The sequence below is a fragment of the Hippoglossus hippoglossus genome, chromosome 21 (genome assembly GCF_009819705.1).
Source record: "Hippoglossus hippoglossus isolate fHipHip1 chromosome 21, fHipHip1.pri, whole genome shotgun sequence".
Classification (NCBI taxonomy): Eukaryota; Metazoa; Chordata; class Actinopteri; order Pleuronectiformes; family Pleuronectidae; genus Hippoglossus; species Hippoglossus hippoglossus.
The window spans coordinates 7,380,685-7,408,642 of NC_047171.1; the positions used below are offsets into that span (position 1 = coordinate 7,380,685).

A 27,958-nucleotide genomic window follows, 5' to 3' on the forward strand; every position below is an offset into this window, starting at 1 on the left:
GCCAAGTAATTTTGATATTTTTCATTAATTAATAAAAATAGATGTTACTATATACATCCCTATTTCCTGATCTTAGTAGAAGAGTTTTTAAAATGGGCAGCTGTGAGGTTAAGTAACATGTAGTAAACTGGGTTAATGTCAAACCACTGATATGTCTTTTTAACAATAAAACTATATAAAACAATGAACCTTCATCTTTGGCTAAACACTAGCACTTGTAAAACCTGTAAGAGTCTTTTGGCTACAGTTTAAAAACTGATAATAAAATTGTGGGCACTTTTCTGTCCTTCTGACTGCTGAGCATGTAGTAAATGCTTGTTTATTGTGAACAGCAAGCACATAACAGCAAATTATGACAGAATATAAGCTTTCACAGCATGTTAGCTTATGATATTATCTGCATTGACATGAGGATGATCCTGTAGAAATACACCATGATGAATACATTAATTTGATTCAACGCCATATTTATATGTCTCTTAAAATCATCGCTATAGAGAAGAGATCTAGAATAAGACAGGTTCAGTTTCAGTTTTATATTTACACGACAGTGAAAAGCCGAGGACAGTGTTAAAGATACTGCCCTGGCCTAGATTAAGACCCATGTTGATATTAAAATGGAGCTTGCTGTAAAGTTTATGTAATCTACTGTGTCTGACAGTACAGGCAATGCAATGTTTTATTGCAATACTATAAAAGAACACACTGTGACCCCGAAGGAGAATACGTTAGCATTGAAAATAAATGGTTGGATGCTAATGGTACAACTGGGGGCTGTTTGGGGTCGTATTTGTAGAGTTGAGTAAAAACGTGTCACTGTGCTCTCCTCTCCCAACAGATTCCTTAAACACACGTGAGCCCACATGGCCTCTAATGTGAAAAAGAGTATAAAGGTCTGCACATCAGGCATGTTTCTGGTTACTTTATCTTCTTTCTAATGCAGCAGGGGAAAGGAGCCATTATACATATAAATATACAGTATGTGTCAGTTCTCAGTTCTCTAGTGTAAGGGACTGATGAGGGGCAGTTTGTACACAGGCTTTTTTTAATGCTCTGGAAGCTTTTTCTCACATTTGTTCTTGGACATAAAAAGAACATCATTCTTGAACATACGCGTGAGTAAAGAATTTGTGTTATATTGACTTGGATACAATACAATGCATAGATATATATATATATATAAAAGGAGAAGCAAAACCTATGTTAGAAATAATTTCATGAGAAGATTTCAACTCATTTCACGACCTGAATTGGAAGCTAAAACCTGCAATGTGTGGACATGATAGATAACATATAGCCTATTTCTTGATATAATTAACAAACTAAATGTACAGGGATTTGTGCCTGCATTAGATGCACTGTTTATATTCAGTGTCCCCTCTCAGGCCTTTATAAGGATTTTGACACTTCACTCATTCAATACTTGTTTGCCCTCATTCTATTCATGGCCTTTATTCCTTAGATTAATCCAAATTTAAACATTAATAATAAATGAATCAAAGTCATTTAACTTAATCAAATATATTAGGATTTGAATTAACTCAATTTAATTGAGTTGATTCAAAAACAAAATAAATTTAATTGTACTAACTTGAATACATTCAAATATACTAATTGATAATAGATAAACCAATTCAAAAACATCTGACTTAATTTAATTGACAACTGAATTAATGAAGTTGAATTAACCATAATTCAACAAAATAAATTTAATTGTATTAAGTGAAAGCATTGAGCGATGGAAAAAATGCAGGCTGAGCAAAGAAAGAATGATGATGCACCGGAGTTTGCCACTGTGGGCCCACTTTTCATTGTCCTGTCTCGGTGGTGGTAACGGTGTAGTGATGGTGTACACCTCTGAGTATTACTGTTCAGTCCCTAAGTCCTGCTCCGTAAAAAACATACAAATTGAAGTGTTAATGCTCCATTCCCCTGCTGCTATTAAGCAGGAAGGACAATAAACTGAAGCACATCGTATTGAGGTTGCAGACCTGAGTATTCTTACTCTTCTTTTAGGTCACATTATGCCCACAGGCCCTCACTGATGCATCTGCAGAATCCCTGGAGAACCATCCTAATAAATATATGTGCTATTCCAGCACTAAGCCCGAGTGTGTGGAAGCATCTGTTTACAATTATATCCTATTAGATATCTCTCGGCTGCTGCAGCCAGATAATGATGCAGAGCTGAGAAAGACAAAAATCATGATGGATCCATTTCAGACCAATTTACCAAAGCCACCAATTATGTTAGTTCAGAGTTGTTTCTGAGTTATACGACTGATTCTTGTCAGATTACTTCAACATTTCACATCTGATGAGTGCTCGCTAGCAACAAATTGTAGTCTCACAATTTGCATCATATCGATTTATCTCTGCAGTTGATGCTAGTCTTTTTTTAATTAATCACATTATGAGCCCATGCAGCCTAAAACAGATGTTATTTAGAAAAGGACAAAGTAGAGGAAAAGAAACAAACCAGATTAGCAGCATCAATAACCACACTAAACAAATAAACCATCATGACGTTATTTTCCAACATTTAGAAACTCAGGTGCATTCAAATTAAACAACCGTTCCATTCTGTCATCATCAGTGCACCTGCACATATCAGCATTTTGAACAGACATTTCGTGTGATATCGATTTTCTCAACTCATGCCAGTGTGCTCTCTGTTCATATCGGCACTCACAGATTCTCAAGAAGACGGACACCTCTGCTGTCTCCAGCTGTCTCTGCCAGGAGCATTACAGTTAACAAGGTTGAGGGAGTCAATCAATATTGTAGGAGAATAATCACTGATTGAGTTGTTTATCATCATCTCCACCAGGCAGAGCTAGAAATCCAGCTGGAGCCATAGACTGCATATAGGCTGGAGCCCCATGAAGATGATTTTTGCCCTTGAACAGACAACCAAATATAATACTATTATGTTCAACAACAAGTATCACTGTGGTTTGGCTGTTTAACCATTCCATGAATTGTTTCTGCTATTTGATTAAACCAAGATGATTTAATTTAGTTACATGATATTTCATAGGACAGATTAGAAAGTGTTGACTCCTGCAGCCACAAACATTTAATTTGCCCTCGACCATCTCAGTTTCTTCAGTAATATTCTCACAGAATCATAGTAAGCACCTCCATGTTTCATTAAGCTTGCTTATTTGTAGTTTGACCACAGGTGGGCAGTATAGGACAGTATGTGCACTCAGTAAACCTGCATAAAATATTTGCTTGAGTCAAACATTGACTGTAGATATCATTCATATGATCTGTGATAAAATGACCAAGATATTTTACCTCATTACTTATTGCTGAGTTAAGTTTATTTAGTATATTTTCTCACTGAGTTGCTATCTATCATGTTTACACTGTTTTAGTGTTTACAGCCAGTGTGTAGTTATCTTAATTTAATACTTTATATTCTCAACATTCATCTTGAGTTGATATGTTATCAGTTATTATAGCAAGTGGTCGGTCCTCACTAGAGACTAAAAGTTATGAGTAAAAACTTTGAAGTGTTGTACTGGGTTTATTCCTTCTCACACACCCATGTCACTTGTGTCATTATTCAGCTAAATGTAAATATACATCTTATGCAGACATTTTGTATTTTTGTGAATAGGGATTTAAAAGATTACAACATTACTTTTCTGCATTGACATCCTGCACTTAGTAAATATCAGAAAATCACATTTCTTCTTGCATATGGGAGGTTTTTGTTTCCTAATATGATTCAAAATACATATTTAAACTTACCATGAATAATGGTGACCATGAATAGTTTAACTGATCCCTGGCAACATTAAATTCACAGACACAGGATCAATAATAAAAAGGTTTTATTACAGCTAAGGCACAAACCCCTTGAACCTGGTATCACACAAAAAGAACTGTTGATCTCCAGTTATATCTCTTAAACTTTTCCTGCTTTGAAAACATCACCAGTTAAAATCTGTTTTACTGACTGAGGTTAAAATCAAGTCACATCCCAGTTTGATCATTCAGAGTCCACAGCTCAGCTGCCCCCCCACTGAGTTTGTTTCAGTGTCAAAAACCTACAGAGGCAAAAATATCATCTATGTCATCTTGTCCTTCACAGTCAGTGGTCTGAGGTGTCTCCTTATGTGTGGTCCTGCTACTTTGTTCTTCCTCTGTGGGTCCAGATGCTGATAACTCACACCTTCTGCTCCTCCTTCTCCTGTCCCTCCTCAGGTGTTTCTTTTTTACACCAGTCTTGATTGTTGAAAACCTTAATTGTCTCCTGAGGTAATGAAAACGCGCTCTCCGGCGAGGATTCATCCTCAGGGAGGCAGAGAAGCGGAAGGTTCTCGGCGCCGAACCCCGAAGAGATGAAGCCCAGAGAACTTCCCGTCTGAAGCTCGGCAACTTCCTCTGGACACTGAGCATCAGGAGAAATACATATTTAATATTCCAACCTCGTCATAGTAGTTCTACCTCAACAACTTCCTATTGTGTGGTGCTGGTCTTACTTGTAGCCGGCAGCCTCCAGGCACGTCATCTTGTGGCACTTCAACCGCAGGAAGGTTAAGAGACGTTTTTCCTTTTTTCTCTTTTGGGATTTACACCATGTGATCTGTTCTTCCAGATAAGCCGCCATGTCTGTGAATGAAGTCGCTTCTCTCACTAGTTTCTTGAATCTTTGTGTCTCGTCTGTCTTGTTAGGTGTCTGTGGGAAGGATTTGTCAAAGGATCAGTACATTGGAAGATCAGTTGACAGCACTTAGTAATTACATATTCTCTAAATAATAAAATAAGTAAATAAATAAATGCTGCATCTGATTTGCTCACATACCTCTTGAAAGTTCCTGAAAGACTCCAGAAATGGCTTCATGTCTGTGTCATGAACTAAACCTTGGAAATAAAGACAAGAATAAAAATGAGTAATGTAAATCTCATTAAAAATAAGCTGCTGGATTAAAACAACATTTTCAAACAGTGGGACATTTGTTTTCTTTTATCTACTTCTAATTGACTCGAATGAATGAAACAAACAACACATATTTTAAGACAGTATCACATTACTGCCCTGAGTAAGTGCTTAATATAAAATACAAATCCATGGATGAAGCATACCTCTTTCAATAGCCACACCCAGATCTTCCCTAACCTTCCCCTTCTGTCCACGTTTCCTGACTATAACAGTAGAACTCTTCTTCTTCTTCTGCGTCTCCTTGTGTTCTTTGGCGTGTGAACCAGGCTTTGGTCTTTCGATCAGTAACAATGCATGAGAGGGACTCAGGAGCTGAGCCACATCTGGGGGCAGGGAGAAGTCTGTGAGGAAGGGCATGGGCTGAGCCTGGGCGACTTCTCTGAGGAACTCCAGGAGCTGCTTGTACAGAGTGGACAGGCTGACCAGGATGCCACGGAATATCACCCTGATGGAGGCACAGAGACGGTGGATTTAGACCGTGGGGGGTGTTTTATAAACAAAGACATATCATAAAATATCAGATGCAGACTTTTCTAGAGCACGTTCTAATTCTGCCACTGCAACAATGAGGAAAAACACTCACCACAGACGACTGAGCAAGCTGGTTATCACCAAATTCAAGATAACAAACTCCTCCAGTTTCATGTGCTGATGTGAGAGTCTGAAACAAATCTGTTAAGGACATGACTTATTGAAGAGGCGGTAACACTCAATTCAAACAAACAGATCCACATCTTGGGAGGTTTCTATCGTACGTCTCCTCAGGAATGAACAACCACACGTTTTATAACGGTACCACATTTGGAAAGGATACGAGAAAGCTCTGCAGCAGCGGTCCAGCGTGCAGCTCATCAGCTGGGCGGCTCCCAGCACTTTGAGACCGAGCCACTCCAGCATGGGCTGACTGGGAACATCACAGTTACCAGTCTTGATGCCGAGTCCTCTGAAAACACACACACGCAAAAACAATCCTTAATTACTTCTTAATTACTGAGGCAACCAAGCACATTGATTAAACTTGGACTGAAGAGTATTTTTTGTATTTGTTGTGATTTAATATTGATTAAATAAACGCCCCAATTAAATATATTATTTTTCACACACAGCCTGATGTCTCTAGCTGGTGTGAAAGTACCTCAACTCGTAGTTGTGCTTTAATGGATCTACGACAACTGATTGAAGTTTGATTTATTCTCGCTGCTTGGTTTGTTTTACCCAAAGAACACAGACCGGCAGTAAGTGAGAAAAGGATGACATATATTTGTTGATTCAAATCAATGAATACTGAATAAACACAACATGATAAATGGCACCACCACCACGTGACACTGACCCAGTGTTAACTACCTTTGAATCCTGCTGGGACACAGACAAGTCAGTTCATCAAGAGCCATGTCCAGCTTCATATTCTTCAGCCTGTTTACACATTGTTCCACCTGGGGCAGAGAAGACAAGATGTGAAACATGGACACAGCTAGATGTCAAACCAGCTGAAGCAGGTCACACATCCTTCACACATGAGGAGGGTCTCACCTGCTTCAGACCTTTGAGCGTCTTGTTTCCCCGGAAGCTGTTGTTGAGGATGTACAGCAGCTCGTAGAGGACGCGAACCTCCGTCTGAAGAATCTCACTGCGGAGCAGTTTGAGGACCTTCGCGTTTTCAACCAACAGAGCTGCAACGTTTGTACCTGAAAAACAGCGACGACACACACACGTGAGGGAGGATACGAAGGTGCACACTAGCACAGCCCACTGGCACAGCCCAGCCTAGCACAGCACAGCACAGCACAGCCCAGCTCACATGGCCTGGAAGCGACATGACGCAGCAAAGTGAGATATTTATCATATCTTTATAGGATAAACTGCGAGGTACCTGTAGCTGAGCTGAAAGTTACCCGGACACTGGAAACAGCACCAGGGAAGGAGATGTTTACTCTGTTCCACGGCTCAGCTGCCATGCTGCTCTGCAGGAGAAACACACACACCCGGAAGTGAGCCAGCCAATCGAAGTCCACTGCACAGCGACGTCAGAGTCCGCGTTAAAGGCACAGCCCACAGAAACTGAAGCAACAAATACAGTAAAGTAAAGTAAAGTAAGCTAAGCTAAGCTAAGCTAAGCTAAACTAAGCTAAACTTCAGTCATAAATCTCAGTCTTCTAAACAGGTCAGATTTTTTTCATCAGGATCCATCAATAGTTTTCTGAGAAATGAAGAACAAAATGTTGGAAGAAAGAAATCTTGAGACATATTGAGATGTCTATTTGAGATGTGACTGGCTTGAGATGTGACTGGCTGTCATGGCAACACAGGACAGGGATGGAGACTTCCTGACTCCGCAGGCTCCCAGGATGTCTCCCCTCAAGTCCCCAGCAGAGGGCGTGGAGGTGCTGGTAGAGGTGGTGGGGCTGGGGACCATCCCCCAGTAGTTGTGGTCCAAGAGGTGAGATGGCATAACGGACATCTGTAACCATTCACTTTAAGTTTAGGATGAGACTCATTCATCACAAAAGGGTTAAAATGTAAATTATATCAAGATAAAAAATATTCATATCCGTCAGTATTGATAATTATCAGGATGAATGTCTCAGATACAAACATGTAATAAACAACAAAGCATTTTTTAGATCTGAGGTCGATCACTCATGTGTTATATCTCCTCACTGTGCTTCCACAATGCATAAACAATACATAAATGTGTATGTTTACCCTTTATTAAATTAATATATATGGAAATTATTGTTTTATTGCTCAGTTCTACATTACAACCATATCTGACTGAGCTTTAAATAGCTTCTCTTCAAGCTTCTGGACTGGAAGTCGCTTTGGATAAAAGTGTCAGCTAAATGACATGTAATGTAATGTAATGCAACCTGCTGAGCTCACTGACGTGTCCCTTCATTATTTCTGTCTACACAATGTAGTCTTTTTCTTGTGGAGCTTTTCACTGAGTTGTAGATGACCCACTGAGGTCGGATGCAAATGTCCAGCTACATGGGCTGAATGTTAAAAGGTTGTTTTGTTAGGTAATAAAAATGTGGGTTTGGATGATTTAAATAATATCTCCATTAAATTGAACAAAGTTTCTGAAAAAAAAAGACTCAAAGCGAGTGCACTGTGACAAATATACTTTATTCAACAAACACAACTAAACAAGGATGACATTAACTAATCTGTGCTTCCTGTTTACTTATCCAGGTAATAACTTGTAGGTTGACTTCCTCCATCACGGACTCCTCTGACCTTCCCAGTAAACCTCAGTTGGAGCCTTTAACTCTGACACCATCCTGTCAAAAAGCACCTGAGCAAAGAGAGAAAGCAAAATCATTGTTGTGGCACATGTCACAAAAAAAATACATTGCACAAGCTAAAACTGTGGAATAATCAGAATACAGCATTTCTTAAAATGCAACTCATGCAAATTATTACAGGACTGGGTTTTCCACTGCACACCAATACATGATATCTGCAACTTTAACATAAAGACAAAAAAACATTTACACTATATGGACAAAGATATTGGGAAACCTACACATTACACCTACAGGAGATTTAATGACATCCCTTTCAAATCCATAGGCATTGATATGGTGTTGGCCCCCGCTTTGCAGCTATAACAGCTTCCACTCTTCTGGGAATATACACATTCATCCAGAAGAGCATTTGTCAGGTCAGACACTGATGTTGGACGAGAGGACATATCTCCATAGAATTGTCCAAATGTCTTGGTAAACTGAAGTGTTAAGATTTTTCCTTCACTGGAACTAAGGGGCCAAGTCCAACCAATGACAATGGAACTGAATGAAACACATGAATTTGATGATTAAGAGGTGTGTCCCAATACTTTTGTCCATATAGTGTACATTTAGAACAGTGGGGGCAAACTCACCTTATCACACATGTTGTCCCCGGTGCCTGACACAAACAGTACCGGCACGTGTTCCGGCAGCGCCCGGAGATCCTCACTCCGCTGGCGGTGGGCGTGTGTCTGTCCTGGGGGGTGCAGAGGGAAAGACAGGCATATTACACCCTGCACTGCTCCCTCTGTTCCCTCACTCAGCTGCCGGGCTAAAGCTGCAGCGGCACGACTCCCCATTGATCTGCCTGTGGACACACACGTTTCACAGGATAAACTGGATACAAAATTTCATGGATCTTGATGGAAAAAGACCTGCCATGTTTTTGCACTGACATTTAAGAGTGTGTGCCATTTGGTGCAGATTTAATTAAAAATCTGGATCCAATAGTCTGACTCCTCAGTATATTACAGATCTACAACCCTGCTCCCTCTAGGCACAGAGAGGGGGGCAGATATTGTGAAATAAAAGGCTCTGGAACAACCTACCTAATGAAATATAACAGGGTGAGTCAGTAACTTCACTTAAATGAAAGCTGAAAACTTACTTTTATCATATTGAATACCCTGATTATTTTTATTATTGTAATGCTTAGATTGGAATATTTATATTTTTATGACTGTTTTGATTTGTGTTCATGTTATTTTTATGTACTTGTGTCTTTTATTTGTGAAGCACTTGGCAACTTTATTTTTGAGAAGAGCCACATAAACAAAGATATAATTATTATTAATATCATTAGTGAATTTAAATGTGTTTTTTAAAGGGGGACTGATTGCCATCCCAGTGAACTGATTCATTTAAATTGAAGTTCAATGGTAGTTATTTTATTGCAATGCTCACAGACTGTGTGTAAAACACTGTGTGACACTCACCTCCAATGAATATGTGCTTGATGTTAAACCTCTGCAGTGATTTCAAATAGTCCTGTGAGAGGAAACCACATCTTATTCATGCAGATTCACACAGACCCACAGGATGAGGATGTAAACAGTGTTGAGTGGATGGAGCCCCTCACCCACACAGCGTGGTACACCTTCACTCTGTAGCTCAGGTTCAAAGCTCTGCAGGTGAAGCGCAGGCAGATGAAGCCACGTGAAGCCAGCGCGTGAGACAGAGACACGAGCTGAGAGAAGTTCATGTCTCCACCGGCTCCATGCGTGAGGATCACAGCGGTGTGGACACGTGTCTCCGAGGTGGGGACACACACAGCAGCGTCCACACACTTTGTCCCCAGCTGCACCTTCACTCTGTCCTGAACCGGAAACAAGCGGCACCGTGCATCACAGCCACATTTAGCTTTAAATCGTTTAAAATCATTTCTCTTGTGGTTAATGACGCAGTTTGACACATTAACTAAAATCTAAACAAAGTAAAGTGACTGTAACAAACAGTTAAAGTTTGTGTTGTACCAGGATCGAGTCTCAGTTAAGTTTACAAGATGTAATGTTTATATTTACCTCCACAAACTTCTCCATGTCTTCTGCGATACCTCAAGTGACATTACAGCCGACTAGGGACATCTAGCGGTTGGGAGTAGTTATTAACTTAAATTTGCGACTTTTGTTTTCATTGATTATATACATTTGTATATGGTTTAATATATGCATGTATAATATTATATATATTAAATATATATATACACAGATAAATCAGGTATAATGTTGACAGCCAATGTGAAGCATGGCAAGTGTTCATTATAGGGTAGTGACATACAGAGCAGAAAATAATATGTATGTGTATATATATATGTATATATATATATATATACAGTTTATATTCCCAATTTTGGATCCTCCAAAAAAACTTTCCTCTAGGTACAGGTTGTCTTCATCCTTTCACATGTTCAGGTCAAGTCGTCTTATCTTGTTCTCTATCTGTATGTGTGAGTGTGTAATATAACAGCAGGAAAGAAAAACCTACACTTTCAACATGTAAAAAAGAAATACATTTATTTAAAAAAGATGACCTAAGGTGATATTAATTCATATCACACAGTCATACAATGAATCCACATTTGTACAAATTATTTGGCACTTTATCAGATATGAAGGACTTCTCTGTAAGTGAGTGACAGGTCCATCAGAGTTCATCTTTTACCTGAAAAACAAACAATAACACTGATGTTAGAATTAGGAGTGATATATATATATATATATATATATATATATATATATAGACTTACATGTTACAGAGCTCTGCCCAACTTGAAGTGGGTGAACATGGCCTTTAATATAGTATTTTATGTATTTATCATGAATTAAAAAAGAATAATTATATTATTTTAAGTGATAGTGTAACTTTAAGGTGCAAATTGCAGTATTTTAGGAGGAGAATGTACTTTAGGTGCAGGGACATCTTATACACACCAGAGGGAGACAGACTCTTTAGAATTGAGGTATTAGCTTGTGGAAGGATGACGTATTGGAAGCTCAGGTGTAAATCGAACCATCTGTGATGACTGAGTTTCATTGAGCTGCTTTAAGTTCAAGATCCGGTTCCTATCTATTTAATATCTCCTTTATTATATGTCTTATTGCTTTAACATATTAATGTCATTGTTCTGTTAAACTTTATATTGTTGCTTATCTGTTCATGATTATTTGTGTAGATTTATGTGTTTTGTACATGTGTAATGTAATCAGGGCGTCCTTGAAAAATAGACTTTATTTTCATTATCTGAGCTACTTGTGTAAGCTGAGATTGGGGTAAAGTCCCTTTGATGCAAGGGAAACATATTTGTGTCCGTTACCCTCGTCCTGTGGCAGGAACATGTGAACAGGTCGTCAGTCGGCTGCTTTACAAGCTCCATGTCCTCACGAACCGCCGGCTCCGTCACCTGGAGTTTGGCATATGCCTACAAGGAGAAAATTAAAGTTACAGAGAGAAATTATGTGAAATTAAATTATCCAGAATAACTTAAATAATATTTATCAACAACAATCTAATATACTTTGAGCCCTGGATGATTGCAGCACTGTACCTGGAAGAGTTTGTAGTAGTAACAAAGTATACTGTCTCCCATGAGATGATTGCGGGCAAACTGTTGACCCGCCAGTGCAATTTTCTTTGCCTGAAAGAAGAATCAAAGTGACCTGGGTTCATTTTTTAATCACAACAACCCAGAAGAGCGAAGCCAATAAGGATCCACTAAATAGAATCATACCAGATCAAATGGTGTTTATAGTCAACTGAATAATCATCATCACCTCTTCATCGTGGTCACGGGCCCATTGGATCTTTTCCAGCAGGTCTCCCAGGTCCGCCCTTATTGGGATGAAGTGCTCCCATGGTCGCAGCTCATTGTAGAAGTGCTCGTAGTAGCCCGAGTCCTGCTTTAAGACCACACTGTCTCCTGACAACAGGTACGGCAGCCGATACGCCGCCACCGTGCCGTCAATGTTTATCTGGTACTTGTACTGGAGGTGGACATGGAACACAAATTAAAAAAAAGATTAAATGACTTTTAGCAAAATCAGTGCTACATTTAAAATTCAATTTACCTAACTGAAGAGTCTTTAGCTTGTTACATACTTTCCTCATAGACACTACTTCAATTGAGGCTTTTTGTGCAGATTTAGTTTCTTCAAGGTTTATTTTTCCTTACCTTGAAAAAGTCAAAGAACGAGACGTGTTTGACCAGCGGCCCGTAGAGGCTCTCATCGTGCTTGAAGAAGAAGAAGTTGGTGAAAGCTGCGTCTATCATGTGAGGATGAGCCCTCGATAGCTTGACCAGCTCCAGTCGCTCCTGACGACTGTCCCTCCCCCTCCAGAAGGCCGTGGCGTTCTTCTCTGGCCACGGCGGCCCTGAGTTGGCCTGAACTGACATCATGTCCAGACTTACTCTGTTGAATTGGATGGACACAATGATGAATGTCAAATCTGGCACACTCATTCATATCAGCATCTGGAACTTTACATGTACAGTATGTGTTCATACAGGTGAATAAGACCCTGGTGTCATTAAAGGGTGAGAGTTTCTGCAGGGCTGCATCCAGGCTGTGTCTGGGTTTGCTGGGAGGTTTTTGTCACGCACAAATCAGCCAACTCACACTTCATAAAAATGCATGAGGTTTGCCTTTATACAAGCAGAGAGGCATGAGGAGAAAATAATGAGCGTCCGGACACAGGTTTATTCGAGTTTCATTACTCTGTCTGCACTGTGGCGGTGTGAGGGAGCAGGCTGTGCACACGTCACCTGCTAAAGAAAGATTGTAACTGAAGGAGTCAATGTTTTATTTTTTGTTTGTGGACAAGCTAAGTAAACATTCATATCAGATTGTCCTGAACAAATCTACCAAACCAACGGAGGCAAAAAAAACAAAACTGTATTATTCAAAATGTCCACAGAATATAAATATAACTGTCATATAAGCTACTTTTCTGCTCCCTGTGACACGGGGTCACTATTAGAACCCACTGTGCAATGAATCCAACCTGACGGCAGGTCCTTTGCTCAATGAAGGAAAAAGCTCAATATTTGGAAACCTGTTTTTTATTCTTTTATACTCGTAAGTATTTGGGTGGATTTTTCCTTTGAGGCTGCCCGCACGACATTCCTGAGCTATTTTTGTCGACTATTACGAAAATGGTGGCTCACTGTACTTACAGGTGGTGATGGGGGGAGTTGATCTGCATATGTTGGTCAGTATGTGTAGACTTTTACTTTTTTACTACACAAGAGTTAATGAATCATGTAGCTTTTGGACACAGAGACTCACCTTCCCATGGTCTCCAGGACAGACTCAGTCAGGTCATACGTGGGCATGACGATATCTCGAGTATTGTTGGAGCCGCACCAAGAAAAGATGGGATGAATCTTGTCACTTGGTTTCCTCTTCTCCAGCGGCCAGTCACCCAGGTTCACAAAGAACTCAATGTCAGGGAGCTGCACCTGGACACATACAACAACACAGAGAAGAGAACTGGAGTGGGTTCTTTTGAAGGAAAGTGTCAGTTATTACAAAATAATATTAGAAAAATAATATCACAAAATGGAGGAGATACTGTGTGTGCATTATTGAAGACTTGGAATCCATATATAATGACAAATATTTTTGTACAGGCAGTTTAAAGAAGAGCGTACCTTCCTGGTGAGTGACAGGAGGATAGAATCCATAAAGATCCTAAAACCAACATGTTCTCCAAAAGTCTTCACGTAAACCTGAAGGAAATAAAAAGAAGCTTTAAGAACATGAAAGTAACACAAGAATTAACAGTCATGCTTAACTTTAGACCAATTCAAATTTAAAGTCCTATAATAAAATTATAAAAGCTACTGAACCAACATGTCAACAGATCCATCGTCACCTGCTAAGGAAGACCATGTCGTAAAACTGAAAGCTTCAGATAAAGATGTTGTTTCAGACTAGTATTTCAATTATCAAGAACATATTAAATGCGTATTACAGGACTTATATACAAAGAAATAAAAACCAAATAATGAGGAACACAAAAATGTGTTCCTCATTATTTGGTATTTATTTGAGGAACACATTTTTGTGTTCCTCATTATTTAGTCTGAAAACATAATGTAGAAATGACAAACAATGGGAGTGGGAATCCTTGACAACTGATTGCTGATATGTCCAGGTGATGTTAGCTCTGTGCGAGCTTCAGACATATCACTGTTGCAGACACCTGGATTGACGAACACGGTGGAATGTGTGCTGCACAGCCTCAGGCTCTCCTGGCCGACTTCACATTATTCTATGGCCCTAATTACTATTCAGCCCAAGGAAACACGACCCTTTATTACTCTACTTTACTATCCTCTCTCTATTCAAAGGACAAACTGAGGATTTTCTTGTAAAATGACATATGTGTTAATGGATTTCCCTTCTTCACTGTTAAATTAACTACAGATAAATCATTACATTACATTACGAGAATTCATTATCTCCACTCACAACGTCGTTTACTAATGACACCTTCACCCAACCCAAATGCTGATGTATCAGCATTTTTTTAGCCATATTTACACGTATAATATTTCTAACATGATGATTTGGATGTGTACTGCTTATGTTGCTGCTTAGTTTGTCTGTTGTTGGTGGTTGTGGCGTCTCAGGTCCCGTGTACCTTGTTGTCTTTGATGGTATAATGGCAGAGGCTTTGCCGCTGTCCAAAGCGCAGTGGGATCTCCTCAGCGTTACGATCAGGGTCAACACTCTGGTAAAGAGACAGGTCCCTGTCTATCTGGGGAAAGGACTGAGGACAGTGCATGTGGGCCTCCCATTCAGAACCACTGGGCTGGGGACAGTCACAGCCCTCGTGGTAGACTGGGCCTGTGGAGGACAAACAGAAACATCATTAAGATCTTTCACAAATACAAATCAAAACGTATTTTTGAGTCGGGTTCTACCTTTGAGAATGAACGGCGACTTGGCGACATGCTTGTTCTTGAGCATAACGTGGATGTGAAGGTCCGTGTAGGTGGCGTACATTCTGTATCGGACCAGGAATGACCCGTCATGACGATCCAGGACCTGGATCCAAATCCTGGTGAACTGCTCCACCGGAGACACGATCTTCACGTCGAAGGTATTCTCACCGGGGGATGCTGTGAAACTGTGAGGGGGAAGAACATGGAGAACGAGCCCCTGTTAGAATATCTACATTTCAACCTTTGTTTTATTTCAAATGAACTATTGTTCTAATACCCGTTGACTACACTGTAATTGTCACAAAGATCACTCAACGGAAATATAAACAAAACACTTTTGTTTGGTTGTGGAAACCAGCTGTTTCATCGGCTGACTGGGTGGCTGATCTGAGGAGATATCTCAGGTGAAGACGCAGGGCGGCGGTCCTGGGCTGGCGTGGTGGGAGGTGGTCTGTGGTCGTGAGGCCGGTTGGATGAACAGCTAAATTCGAAGAAAACGACGTTGGAGGCAGCTTATGGTAGAGAAATGAAGATTCAGTTCAGCATGCCATTTGCACGCTCCCTCAAAACTTCTTAGGCAATAAAGAACTGCACATTGTAGATTGGTCTTTTATTGTGACCAGTTCAAGGCACACCAAGCTCTTGAATCAGCATCTTATCCCTCAAAGGTCAAGTTCTCACTATTAGAGATTTTAACACGTGTGAACAGAATTTGAGAGAAATCTTAGATCTTTGACTTTAACACGTGAAAAATGGGAGCAGAAGAAAAAGGGTTGTGTTTATTTTTTGTTGTTGCTGATATCATTTCATGGCTTCTTTATTTTGCAATGCTAGTGTTGTGTTTCCTCTACCTGCAGACAACAACAGTGTAGTTTATTGAATGAATGGAGCAGAGAAACTGATCCATCTGGAGACCCAGAGCATGTGTGAAAGTGACACCCACTGAGGGACTATGCATTGACTGGGATACCTTCATTGCACCCGTGGGAGATTTTGGATGAAAGGGTTCGTTGGAGGTTCTCTAACATCTTTCACAAAACAACACAAGTGGTTCAAAGATTTCCTACGATGTCCTTTCTTTGTAATCGTGCTGTGTTGAGTTGTAAATAGAGATTCTGTAACAGGGACCTGTCTCATGGGACCTGGAGGGAGGTTATGTTTCCACCCGTCTGACACTTGGGCCAACTGGGACACCTCAGAGACAACAACACAGGCCCACATGAGACCCGTTTAAAATTGCATTAGGAAAAGTGGGAACATTGGAGGACATTTAGTTTTCAAGGTTGACTATGGTGGCCCTAAAGCGCAAAACACAACAACAAATCAGAAACAGAAACAAGCCTTGTTGATTGTAGGTACCTTCTTTTTTCATTATAAGTTAATGCCATTGTGATTTGTTGTCATGTTTTGTGTTTTGACGTTGTGTTTTGTGATTTGTTTTTGTAATTTCTTTTCTTACTTGCTGTTGTGTTTCCTTATTTGTTGTGCTGTATTGTTTTTGTATTTTCTGTTGTGTTTTATGATTTGACGTTTTGCACTTCAGGGTCATACATAATTAAAAAGGATCTAGCCCTCATAGAAACACAAACATTGATGACAAAGTGTTGACAAAACTGAACCTTAATGTGACCTTTATTCATTGAATTAATGATATATTTGCCATTTGTCCAACTTTGTCTGTTGACTCTAATGAAACAAAGTTGCAGGGATTATTTTAATTCATATATAATACTTTACTTTGCTCTTGCTGCTCCACACGACAGAGTCAGCTGCTACGTGGAGCTCCTGTAGCTGTTGGACACTGACAGTTCACAGGTCGCCACAACGGACAAAGTCAAAGTTTGGTCCCCAGCAACAGAGCTGCATCGGGCCTGAACGTGACTTACTTCCTCCCGGAGCTGTCCGCCGCCTGGATGTAGAAGAACCGCGCCGGGAGAACCACGTCGGCCTCCAGCCCCGGTCCCCACACCAGCGTGTCAGCGGCACTGGGGACCGAGGCCCCGGGGACTTCCTGTGAAGACACGTCCCGGCAGCAGGACAGCAGCAGAAGCAGCGGCAGCAGCCACGAACACAGCCGGGGACACATCACCGAACCCGGGGGGAGACTCTCTGACTCTGCCGCTGAGAGGAGGAGGAGGAGGAGGAGGAGCAGGAGGAGGAGGTGGAGCTCCTCTTCTCACTCTGCTCCGACACAACGACCCGCCATCTTTAACGTGTCCAGATGTTTAAAGTCTGATGTTTGTTCTGTCTCCATCAGGAAAAACACTATGGGATGTTGAGACGTGTTGAGTGACAGGAGCCGCCTCTGTCTGCTGAATGAGCGGGGGAGGGCGGGACTAGGACACGTAACACGGCGATCCGATTGGTCGCTTCCCCACCCTATTCTGGATTGGATTGGCTCGGTGAGCAGTGGACTCCTGAACGAAAACCTGATTGGACGCGCACCCGGAAGTTAAACTCTTGGCTTTTTGATTGTGTCTGTGACTCTGTGATTGTGGGTGTGTCATGTTATTATATCATTATTCAATGGTGGAGGTAGTGTTATAATAACAACAATATTATTATATACATTGTTGTTATACTACTTCTACTAATGATAATAGTATTAATAATAGTAATAAGTGATGTTGCATTTTTCTTTACAATGTTACAAAGTGATTAACAGACTAGGCAGATGACTAAAAGGACATAAAACACATACGATACTGTATATAGCAGTATAAATGAATACAATTAATATAAAACTAATACAACTTTTCACACACATTTCTATTCATAGTGACCAGTGAAGCTCTCAGCTGTGTACATCAATCAATGTTTATTTCAGCTTTTGCATCAACATATTTTCAGTTCTTTTTTTTTTTTGCCAAGTAATTTTCTAATACACTAGTATAATATCAATAAGAACAAAAAGTGGTAGAATCCATTTAAATAAGACAAACTTTGCTGCCATCATTGAGAAAACCAGAGAAATGCCTTTTTCAGGATACGACAGTGTGAAGAACTACAGAGTCCCAGTGATTTAGACAGAGCCAGAATACCAGATACAGTACCAGCAGTAACAGGTACAACATATACAGAGAAAAATATCTCAAGAGTGTCTTCTTCTTTTTTTTTGTTTCACCTTTCACCCAAGATTGAACTGTACAATTAATATAAAAAACAAAAAACATACTAACAAAACACCCTGTCAGTAGAAGTCCGATTTTTTTTTTTTTAAATCAATTTTCTTTTGGTTTTTTGTGATTTTTGTTTTTATGTGTTTTCTCCGCCATTGACAGAACTGCACTGAACACAAATCTCATTGACGGTACAGTGATAGAAGAGAAATGTATCATTTCTGTTGTCATGTTTAAGACATCTCATTCAATCAAGTCATGTATAATGACTGAAATCCCCGAGGCGCTGCTTCTGGATTTCAGGCGAAAACAAATGGGTTTGAAGGCCTTTTAATGACGCCTCAGCTGACAGGAAGTAGACTGAAATGATGAAGCGGATTCAATCCAGGTCTGTTATTCTTCTGAGTATAGGTGTCGCTGCGCGTATTTTACGTGGGAGTGATGTCAACAGGATCAAGACACAATGCGCCACACGGGTTAATGCTTGTGCGCATAAAGGCCTGAAGTGTGAGAGATAAGATATCAGTAATCCCCGTTCAGCTTTTCAGATCGATTCAAAATACAGACGAATACATGTAGTACAAAATATCCCCTTCAGTTAATGCTGTTTTAACATGTCATGTGGCTACCCATTGACATGTACAACACAATCACAATATGATACACAACAATGTATCATGGAACATTTGTTGTTTTTCACATACAAGAGCCTCCGGTTGAGAGGCCTTTCACCATCAAATATAAGACTGTGACAAGAGGATATAGTCATCAAGAACAATATTGAACGGAAATTAAAAATCAAACATGTTTGCCCTCAGTTGAAATTGTTGCAAATGTTTTACACATGTACATAGTTTCTTCACTGACTCAACATCTGAACAGCACTGGAAAAAAATAAAATAATACTCTAACTTCTCCTGAAACTCACGAGTGTTTAAACCGACGTGATTCCAGGTCTCCTCTCTGGGTTCCCCGAGGACCACTCCGGTTCAACGCCTGAAAACGCACACGCCACGACTTTAAGGACCAAGGGAGAGATAGACAGGAGGGTGTCATTCATTTTTGATTGCTTTGGCAGAGAAAGAGTCTGCTTGAACACTTGTTGGTGCTCTTGCTCACTGTTACACACACACTCACACACACACACACAACCTAATGGCTCACTAAACTTGTACACCCGACAAAGGCAGCTAATGACTCAAATGGCGAACGATTGACAACCCAAGAAATAATAAAAAAACACCCTCATATATATATATATATATTTAGAATTTTTTTTTCCAAAAGAAAAAGGACTCTGATAAATGCCCTTATGGCCAAGAACTTTCTCTCATCTGCTCTGATCAACAGGAAACACATGATGAATACTCACTAGTCTTTAGCTCTTTGTTTGTTTACAGTAAGTAGATTCACCCATCTTGTTTTTTTTATGGCACGTGAATAGTACATATGTTCGTATAGATATAAACACACTGTGTCCAGAATACACGTTTAACTGTCTCTCAGCCGTCGCGTACGTCTCATATCAATCTGCTCTCTGCTGTTTTCATACAATTATAGTTGGGGAGCGAGATATTCGTCATTATCATTGAATGCTTTTATTATGTAGCAGCAGCCGTAAAGTGAAATTAAATGTGTGTGATCGGACTGTGCGGAGTTAAGTGTAAATACTACTGATTTGTGTTTGCACTGTGCAGCCCGGAGTAATTGGTTATACCAAAGTTGTAGCGCTATGCTAAGTGTGTGTAGAGAAAGCTAAGTATGTGCATTTATATTGTGTCAAGTAATATTTGCTGAAACTGAGAACATAAAATTAAAATGAACCAAAGAAGAAAAATAATTAAAGGGAAAGGAACACAACTTTTGGCTTAATAGCAATGCAGGTATACATTTCCCTTTTTATATATATATCTTTTTTTTGTCAGTATTTCCAAAAATATAAAGTTTTTTATAGTTTCTGTTGTTGGCTTATATTATTAAATAAAACTTTTTTTTGTATCTCCTGTTAAAGTAGCATGCTGCTTTTTAATATGGCAGTTGGATATTTTTAATAGTCATCCATTTTTGTTTCATGCATTTGTTGTTGGTTTCGTAACTTTTGAGTATCTACACAGTGAGGTCCAGAAAATCCAACCATACACACACACACACACACACTCTCACACACACACACACACACACACACACACACACACACACACACACACACACACACACACACACACACACACACACACACACACACTTTGCCGGATATTCACACTTCCAGTTTCTTCAGTCCTTTAAATGTCGCCACCGTCTTTCTATCCTCATCACAGCGTGTCTAGACAAGGAACTCAGGAACTAGCCCGTCCCGGTCATTCAACAAGGTGACAGTGCCGCAAACATAGCCAGTCCACAAGCCGTAAAGACAAAGTCACTCTTGAGTCTCTCTTTTAATTGCCCCCATCTGCAGAGGGAAAGTCCCTGTCCTGGCATAAAGCTCTCAGCAGTCTCAGGGCAGCCTCCGCCCTCTGTCCTGCTGCTATTACAACTGGTACCACTTCTTGTCCTTGCACTTAAGCATCAGCTGTGAAAAGACAAAAGGGAGAAGGTCTTGGGGATGAATACTAAACAAATCCTTGAGAATGAGCTTAAAGTAATTGAGAAAATTATCCTAAAACTTTTATCCTAATCTTAATTTTACTTCAGTATTAATAAACACATATTTGGACCATGATTAAGATCAAATTAGATGATCTTACATTTTTTTTTAATAATAAATATTTTGTCTATGAATTACTATCATAACAATTCTTGTGTTCACCTCATGAGCGTGTTTGGAGAAGCTTTCTGCACTGGTCATCATGAGAGCGGTTCGATCCTCCAGCTCCCCCAGTCTCTGGCCTCTTTCATCCAGAGCTATACGGGCCCGAGCCAGATCCCCCACGACTCCCCCCGCTGCCACCTTCATGCCCTCCATCCCCCCCTGGCCAGGGATGTGCTGCGCCAGACTGCGGGACGCCTTCCCAGCTGATGCCTCACCGACTGTCAACAACATCAGGTACAAAATAAAGAGAGAAAAGCGATGGTGAAATGTAAAGCACATTCACATAACCCTCAGCTAATTGCACAGTTAACCCGTAAAAATGTGAGAACTTATGATTCTTATATGATTATCACTTATGTCATCTTTTGGGTGAATTAGCACACACGGAAATGAAGCACTTTACATTGATACAATGAAAAACAAGAAATAAACGCACAGAGCTCCTCTCTGTCGACGGTGTTGGCGTTTCCTCCAAAGAAGCCCTTCAGAAAGCCTCTGTTCTGGGCCTCTGGCGTTTCTATTGGTGTAAACAGCTCTCCGAGCATTTCCTGCAAACAATGAACATGAACAAAATCTAAGAATTCTCAGCAATTGATACAGTTTTTAATCAAACAATCATTTCCAGTTGTGCACCAGGGACATAGCGCCAACATTTGTTGATCACACTGGTCAATGAGGTATGGTGAGGTCAAAGTGCACATATATACATAACAGTATAAAATGTTGTTCTTACCGTACATTGACAGTGAGAACTAGACCATAATGTGAGTAACCAACCACTGCCATACTGCCTGTAGGTGGCAGTATGGCAGCACAGTATCATTTTCACAGCTCCACTGACATATGTTATCATTAGTGAGAGTGCAGTGATGGTTGTTGAGAATAAACACCTCTAGGAATATGACCGGGTTTACACACACACACACACACACACACACACACACACACACACACACACACACACACACACACACACGGTACTTCAGACCACATATGACAAGTGTGACATTTCTCTTCAATAGCTGCTGTCAGCTCTGGGCTTTATAAACAGTGGGGACAAAGGCGTCTGCTTAATTACTGCACAAACACTTTTCTGAACTCTTCTGAAAATTGTCAAAGTGGATGCCCACACACAGATGCCAAATTAGTGAGGTCTTTATCTGTACATAATGTCTTTAATAACACTAAAATCTGAGATGTTGCATGTCATAGAAACAGCACACACACACACACACACACCAACTGCGGTGCTGACCTGCAGGTTGTCACACATCTCCTGGCTGTATGTAATTCTCTGGATCTCTGTCGGGGAGCTGAGATAGAGAGCCTGCCCCCCGTTGGTGAAGCAAAAGGTTCTTGCGATGCGCATGTCTGTCAGAGGCAGGTAATTGACATCCATCAGCGGTCTTAGACTGGGCAGACTAGGCAAGAAGAAAGAGACGAGTTAGATAACATGCAGGAACATCTGTATAATAAAAACTCTACTCTGCACAATAAACCACATGCACAGCTAAATGTAGACAGCACGATTACAGAAATGTAATAGTTATGATTATCAAATCTAAGTTAATCAAATATCAGGATTCAACACAATTTGATAATGTGCAAAAAATAGTGCCACTAATTCAGTGCATTCCTGTATTCAGACCCCTTCAGTATTTTCACAATGTTGCAGCTGTCTATGTACCTGAGTGTCATGACGTGACCGTTGGCACAAAAGCAGGCGAGGCACACGCTGTTACACGCGGACACCACGTCAGCGCGCAGCACAAACGACGACTCTGTGATGTTGTGGACAAAGAGGCAAGACTGCGAGGGCATCAGGATCACTTTGGCCTGCTTCTCGGAGCACACCACGGCCAGATGTCCGTCCCCGCAGGTGTCCTGGGACGACGACGGTGAAAAGTTGACCAGCTTGCGCCTCCGCGGTCGATCGGGGTCCTCGGAGGCGTTGGGGTCCCGCCAAGCCTCGTAAGGGCTCTGAATGACCGCCCCCATGCAGTCCAAGAAGCCAAAGCGCAGCACTGAGCCCTTCAGCATCAGGACCGTTCCTGCAAGTGTTTGGGATGAGACAAGAGAGGAGAACATGGGTTTGCATGAGACCTAAAATGTCTGAAGCCACAGCAGACAACTATCACAAAAAAGTGCAGGATGCAAATGAAAGGAAGTCACTTATCTCCATAGCAACCTAGTGTCTGAAAAGCAGAGCATAATACACATAATGCTGAGAATAATTGGTATTTATTATAAACTTGACTATTCCAACCCTCTGGTCACTTTTACAGAATGGATTTGACTTGAATGTTATTTTCTTGCCTTTACTTATGTTTATTTTATCATTTTCTTTTGCCGTTACTTTTAAATGTTGTATTATTTTACCTGCTGTCTTAGATTTTGTATTATAAAATTTGCTGTCTTTTTAAATGACATTGTATTAATTTGCTTCGTGTCCTGTTTTGTTTTCTTGCTTTTATTTGTGTTCGTTGTAATGGCTGTTGAAAAGTGCTACATATAAAAAGTTATTATTATTATTATTAGAATGAGATTGGTAACGTCAGTATGCATGAATGATGCAAGTTAAACACAAAAATTCACATCTAAAACAGTACTTGTTTTCTACTCTTGTCTCCATAGTAATCCATTACTTTCACATAACACTAGAGTGTGCCGATATTATTCTCAAACACATCATTTGTTGCGTTGGAGACGATTCACTCTCTCCAGAGGAAATCCCCAGCAGCACAGACAGAGCTCAACGATCCTCGCTTCTCTGTTCGCCAGTTTTTCCTTGGAACAGGATCTGTGACCTTCCAGTAAAAAGCTCGCTTCTTGTACGTTTGGTCTCCAGAGAACAGCTGCTGCTTCAAAGGGCCTGGATTTTTGGTTCAATTGATGTTTATACCCTGAGACGAGAGACCTTTCTCCTCACGCAGCGGGGCTCCTGGACTGGTGATGGGTTAATTCACTGGCTCAGTTTTGTTTAGTCAGAGTGCGAACACGCCAGAGCTGTAAAATCCATCCTTGCTCTGAGCGCAGAATTTAGTCAATGTGAGACCATGCATGACAAATGCCCGTCAAGAGTTTCTCCATGACAACAAACTCCCCCTCTAATTGAGACTAATGCCGTTTTAGACGCTTTCTAGTATGAGCAGGACCCAGGGAGAGTTGAGCCTTTGAGTGCTGCTCGCACAGCGAAGCAGCCCATTTAATTCCTGAGGAAATTGCCTGCTCTTATTCTAAAAGCCTTGTTTTGCATCAACTCTGAGATGTCTCATTTGTCTGAGTGGATGTCTTGTGTCAAACATACAAGTGGTGTTGAAATGGGAGCTGGTGTTTTACTTCAGATCAGAGTCTTGTGTTTTTTTTGTACACCATTTTATTATTTCTGAAGAACTTGTCCACATCACAGTCATGAGGGAAACAAGGAGAATACAAAAGGCTTATTACTGCAATGTGAACATGTTGAAGTAACACTAAACACTAGAGATGTAAATCAATCAAATCCAAGATGCCTTTTTACTGACCTAACAGTTAACTCTGACTAATATTTTACCACCATGGATCAGTATGGCAGTGTAAGGTTTAGAAGAGAAGTCAATGCACGAGTTCATTCAATAAAAAAATCATACATTTGATTATTTACATCAGCATCTTTAAAACAGTTAAAATTATTTGTTGGATCTGCCTCAGTGTTTCTCACATACCTTTACCTCAGTCTATGCCCTTTTAGCTTCTGATTGGTTAGTTCAGACACGTGATCAGTTTAACCAGGAAGCCGGGGGTGTTGTGAAGCTGTTTATTCCCATCTAGAGTCATCCAACCACTGCACATCGAACTCTCACATTACAAGTGACACATCTACAGAGAATTATCACCCATCTCTGCAGTTTCCCTTAGTTCATCACAGCACTTTAGCATCTTTCAGCTCATCATTTCAGTTTTCTGGTCTGAAATTCTACTTAAACTTTAGAAACATGACTCTTAATGAACACTAATGTTGCTCCATATCTGCTGGATATGTATTTCAGGTATTGTTATTATTTAAGCATTCACCATATCAAGTTTATTAGATGATATTATTGATTATTTTGTTGCACTGCTCCTAATTGGCCAAAATCAATCTATCAAGTAAGGTCCAAAACATAAGTCACTTTGTCTTACATGTAGTTTAAATTTGAGATCTAATACTGAGAAATAAAACACCAGTGCACACAAGAAAACTGCACAAACAACTACATTTACTTAGAACCTGAGTAAGGCACATGACACCTCTGATGAAACCCTGGTACTTACCACAGGGGCCAATGGTGACCGCCTCCTCCATCCTCTCCTCCTGGTCAGTGGGAATGGACATCGGGATGAGCACGACCACGCCCAAGCTGGTGCCCACCCACAAACACGGGGTAGGCAGGGCATCACTCTTGCGCCCGTAGGACTCTCCAAACTGCAGCGTGGTGATTGCCTCTTTGGTGTCCCGGTCGATGCTGGACACGCTGGAGCTGCGCGAGCGGCTGAAGGAGTTTTCACGACTCTCTGCAGCAGCTGCCAAACACGGACCACAGGCGGAAACGATGCGAGAGAAGAGAGACATGAAGGGGGTGACAAGAGAAGGAATGGAAAGAGAGGACAGAAGAAAGAGAAAATAGAGATTTATGGCAACAAGGAGATGGACGAAGAAGACGGAGAGGTGATATGAGGGGACGAGAAGTTAATTAGAAAATGGTATTCTGTGTGTGAGGAGAGAGGGTGATAAGGAGTGCAAAAGACAAATACTCCGTGTGTCATGTAAAACACTGGAACAAACAGGAAAATGCCAACGAGAGGTGACACACGGAGAAGAAACGTGATCAAACATTACGAGGGGACGACAAGACGGAGACCTTATTTTCACATCACACGCCTGTGCACACACAAACACTTCTGTTGTCTTTAATTGAAACTGCTGGTTCGACTCACTGTTCAGCGGCCTGATGATACACACACTGAGAGACGGACACACACACTGCACGAAACCCAGAAAACGTCTTTAACTCTATTTTAGTGCAGCCCATTCACGTCCACCATTGTGTACTTTAAGACCCCATCATAGAAGTATTTCTGTATTGCTGCATTTCTGAATAATTCAAAGCCAGGCAATGTGGAGTACTGCCTTCCCCGGCAAGCAGAGTTTATGTAACAACAACTGCTGGGTGCCAAAAAAGTATGCCGACTGCAAAATATACACTATACACTGACTGCTGCTATATAAAGATGGCATCACAGCCGCCCCTACACCTCAGGACGAGAGCACTTCCAGGCGTGTTTCAGACAGAACAGGGCCACGGGACGGACATACTTACTGACGGAGGGGAGGACATACTGACTGACGGGAGGGACGGACAAACGTGTAGTAGTCAGCAGGACAGCGGTTGATGGGTTTGTGGCCGAGGCCCCCTTACCTTTCTCATTCCAGCAGTAGGCGCTGGAGCTGTGGTGCTCGTCGTGGGAGTACATAGAGACTCCGTGTAACTGCTGAAGCATCGCCCTCCTCGATGCATAACCTATTCGTCCCCCACCACAACATGAAACCCGTCGGACAAACCACAATCGCCCAGACCCAGAGAAATCAATACACACACACACACACACACACGTACACACACACATGGGTGCGCACACATAGCCACCCAGCCAAGAACCAGACATGATGGACAGCAGTACCAGAGGATGAAAGAAAGGGGAAGAGAGAAAGATGCAGCTGAGTGTGAGCTGAGAGATTCCTTGAAATATTAACAGACACAGAAAGAGAGAGTGACTGAAAAAGAGGCTACGTTTCTTGTGGCCACACAACCTTTACTCAAAAAAAACCATCGTCTCTCTAAACACCATCTCAACACCGTCTGCTCAACTCAACACTGTGAGTCCCACATGGGGACCAGGGATAATGTACAGCGCTGTAGCACGACAACCAAAATTTGATGCTGCTCCTTCTGAAACTGCTACGAGTACAAAAAAAGTGCATCCAACAATCGGGGAAAAAGAAAAATCAATGTAACACAAAAGGGACATGAAAACTCAGATAAAGACGTCAAGAGTGCAAATTGTGGTTGTTGGATTTGTGTTACTCCTTTTCCACAGTATCAGATCAACATCAATACATTCAGATGGTTTAAGTGATAAATTCTGGTATCGTGACAACCCTGCTGCACATGCTGCTGGCAGACACCGAGACGAAATAGCCTTCTGCTGTGAGTCTCGGTAGCAGCGGCTGGGTTTTTGCCGTGTGTGTCACTGGGGTGTGTTTACGCTGTGTGACAGAGCCTGTGGGGGGGCTGGCTAATGAAAGTCAGGCAGAGTGGTACACTGGCAGGACACAGGGCCCCCTGGGATGGGGGCTGCTTCACGGGGAGCTATAGAGCCAGGTGAGGCAGTGTCAGAGGGTGATAGGAAGAGACGGACAATGTGCCAGATTTATGCTGTGGTACATGCACATACATCCACATACTTTGGAGAGACAGGGACGGACACATGGAGACTGCTACTGAACACCTGGTCATATCTATGCACCACCAATGACTGTGAATAGAGAATTGTGACACATTTCGTGTTAATTGTGCATTTAAGTGGGAACTGATAAAATGTTGACCTAAAAAAACAAGATGCTTAAGTTGTTAAATGCAGCGATTCAACAGGGACTTCTTATATCACAATATCAGGTGTGTGGTTTCAGGTTTTTTTTGTTTCGGACGTGGGTGTGCGGAGGTGCAGAACAGAACATCCTTTGAAAGCCTCTTCAGCATCTGGCCAGGTAGTTACTGAGTCACCTTAGCATTGCAGAGCACAGTAAAACATATT

The 27,958-nt window shown here is 41.1% G+C and overlaps 4 protein-coding genes across 11 annotated transcripts in view; all 4 read right to left on the reverse strand.

Moving 5' to 3' along the window:
* Positions 1–3,828: 3,828 nt before the first annotated feature.
* On the reverse strand, positions 3,829–6,974 carry nepro (nucleolus and neural progenitor protein). Its single transcript, XM_034575072.1, has 9 exons — positions 6,831–6,974; positions 6,491–6,645; positions 6,305–6,393; positions 5,772–5,900; positions 5,541–5,618; positions 5,101–5,402; positions 4,820–4,878; positions 4,497–4,693; positions 3,829–4,405 (listed from the first exon to the last, which is right to left on the reverse strand). Exons 1-9 carry the CDS (start codon positions 6,913–6,915, stop codon positions 4,054–4,056), a joined length of 1,446 nt encoding a protein of 481 aa, XP_034430963.1. The 5' UTR covers positions 6,916–6,974; the 3' UTR covers positions 3,829–4,053.
* A 1,101-nt stretch (positions 6,975–8,075) lies between these two features.
* tex30 (testis expressed 30) lies at positions 8,076–10,313 on the reverse strand. Its single transcript, XM_034575073.1, is given in 6 exon segments — positions 8,076–8,201; positions 8,204–8,255; positions 8,844–9,058; positions 9,687–9,738; positions 9,830–10,066; positions 10,272–10,313. Coding segments are annotated over 6 exon segments (657 nt in total). The 5' UTR covers positions 10,290–10,313; the 3' UTR covers positions 8,076–8,118.
* A 423-nt stretch (positions 10,314–10,736) lies between these two features.
* poglut2 (protein O-glucosyltransferase 2) lies at positions 10,737–17,558 on the reverse strand. Its single transcript, XM_034575071.1, has 10 exons — positions 17,083–17,558; positions 15,176–15,381; positions 14,893–15,098; positions 13,898–13,975; positions 13,533–13,705; positions 12,419–12,656; positions 12,021–12,230; positions 11,795–11,884; positions 11,564–11,668; positions 10,737–10,911 (listed from the first exon to the last, which is right to left on the reverse strand). The coding sequence occupies exons 1-10, from the start codon at positions 17,280–17,282 to the stop codon at positions 10,894–10,896; spliced, it is 1,524 nt and encodes a 507-aa protein (XP_034430962.1). The 5' UTR covers positions 17,283–17,558; the 3' UTR covers positions 10,737–10,893.
* Positions 17,559–17,997: 439 nt separating this feature from the next.
* stxbp5l (syntaxin binding protein 5-like) overlaps positions 17,998–27,958 on the reverse strand; it is a 123,593-nt gene continuing 113,632 nt past the window's right edge. For 5 of the 8 annotated variants that reach the window (XM_034575064.1, XM_034575066.1, XM_034575063.1 and 2 more), the window contains 7 exons: positions 26,563–26,664; positions 25,418–25,663; positions 22,812–23,175; positions 22,380–22,545; positions 21,561–21,672; positions 21,122–21,342; positions 17,998–20,884 (listed from right to left, as the gene is read on the reverse strand). In XM_034575064.1, the coding sequence (XP_034430955.1) occupies positions 20,843–20,884; positions 21,122–21,342; positions 21,561–21,672; positions 22,380–22,545; positions 22,812–23,175; positions 25,418–25,663; positions 26,563–26,664 (1,253 nt within the window). In that variant the 3' untranslated portion in view covers positions 17,998–20,842. The remainder of the gene's footprint in view (positions 20,885–21,121; positions 21,343–21,560; positions 21,673–22,379; positions 22,546–22,811; positions 23,176–25,417; positions 25,664–26,562; positions 26,665–27,958) is intronic. The other 3 variants (XM_034575065.1, XM_034575069.1, XM_034575068.1) reach the window with 1 other exon arrangement.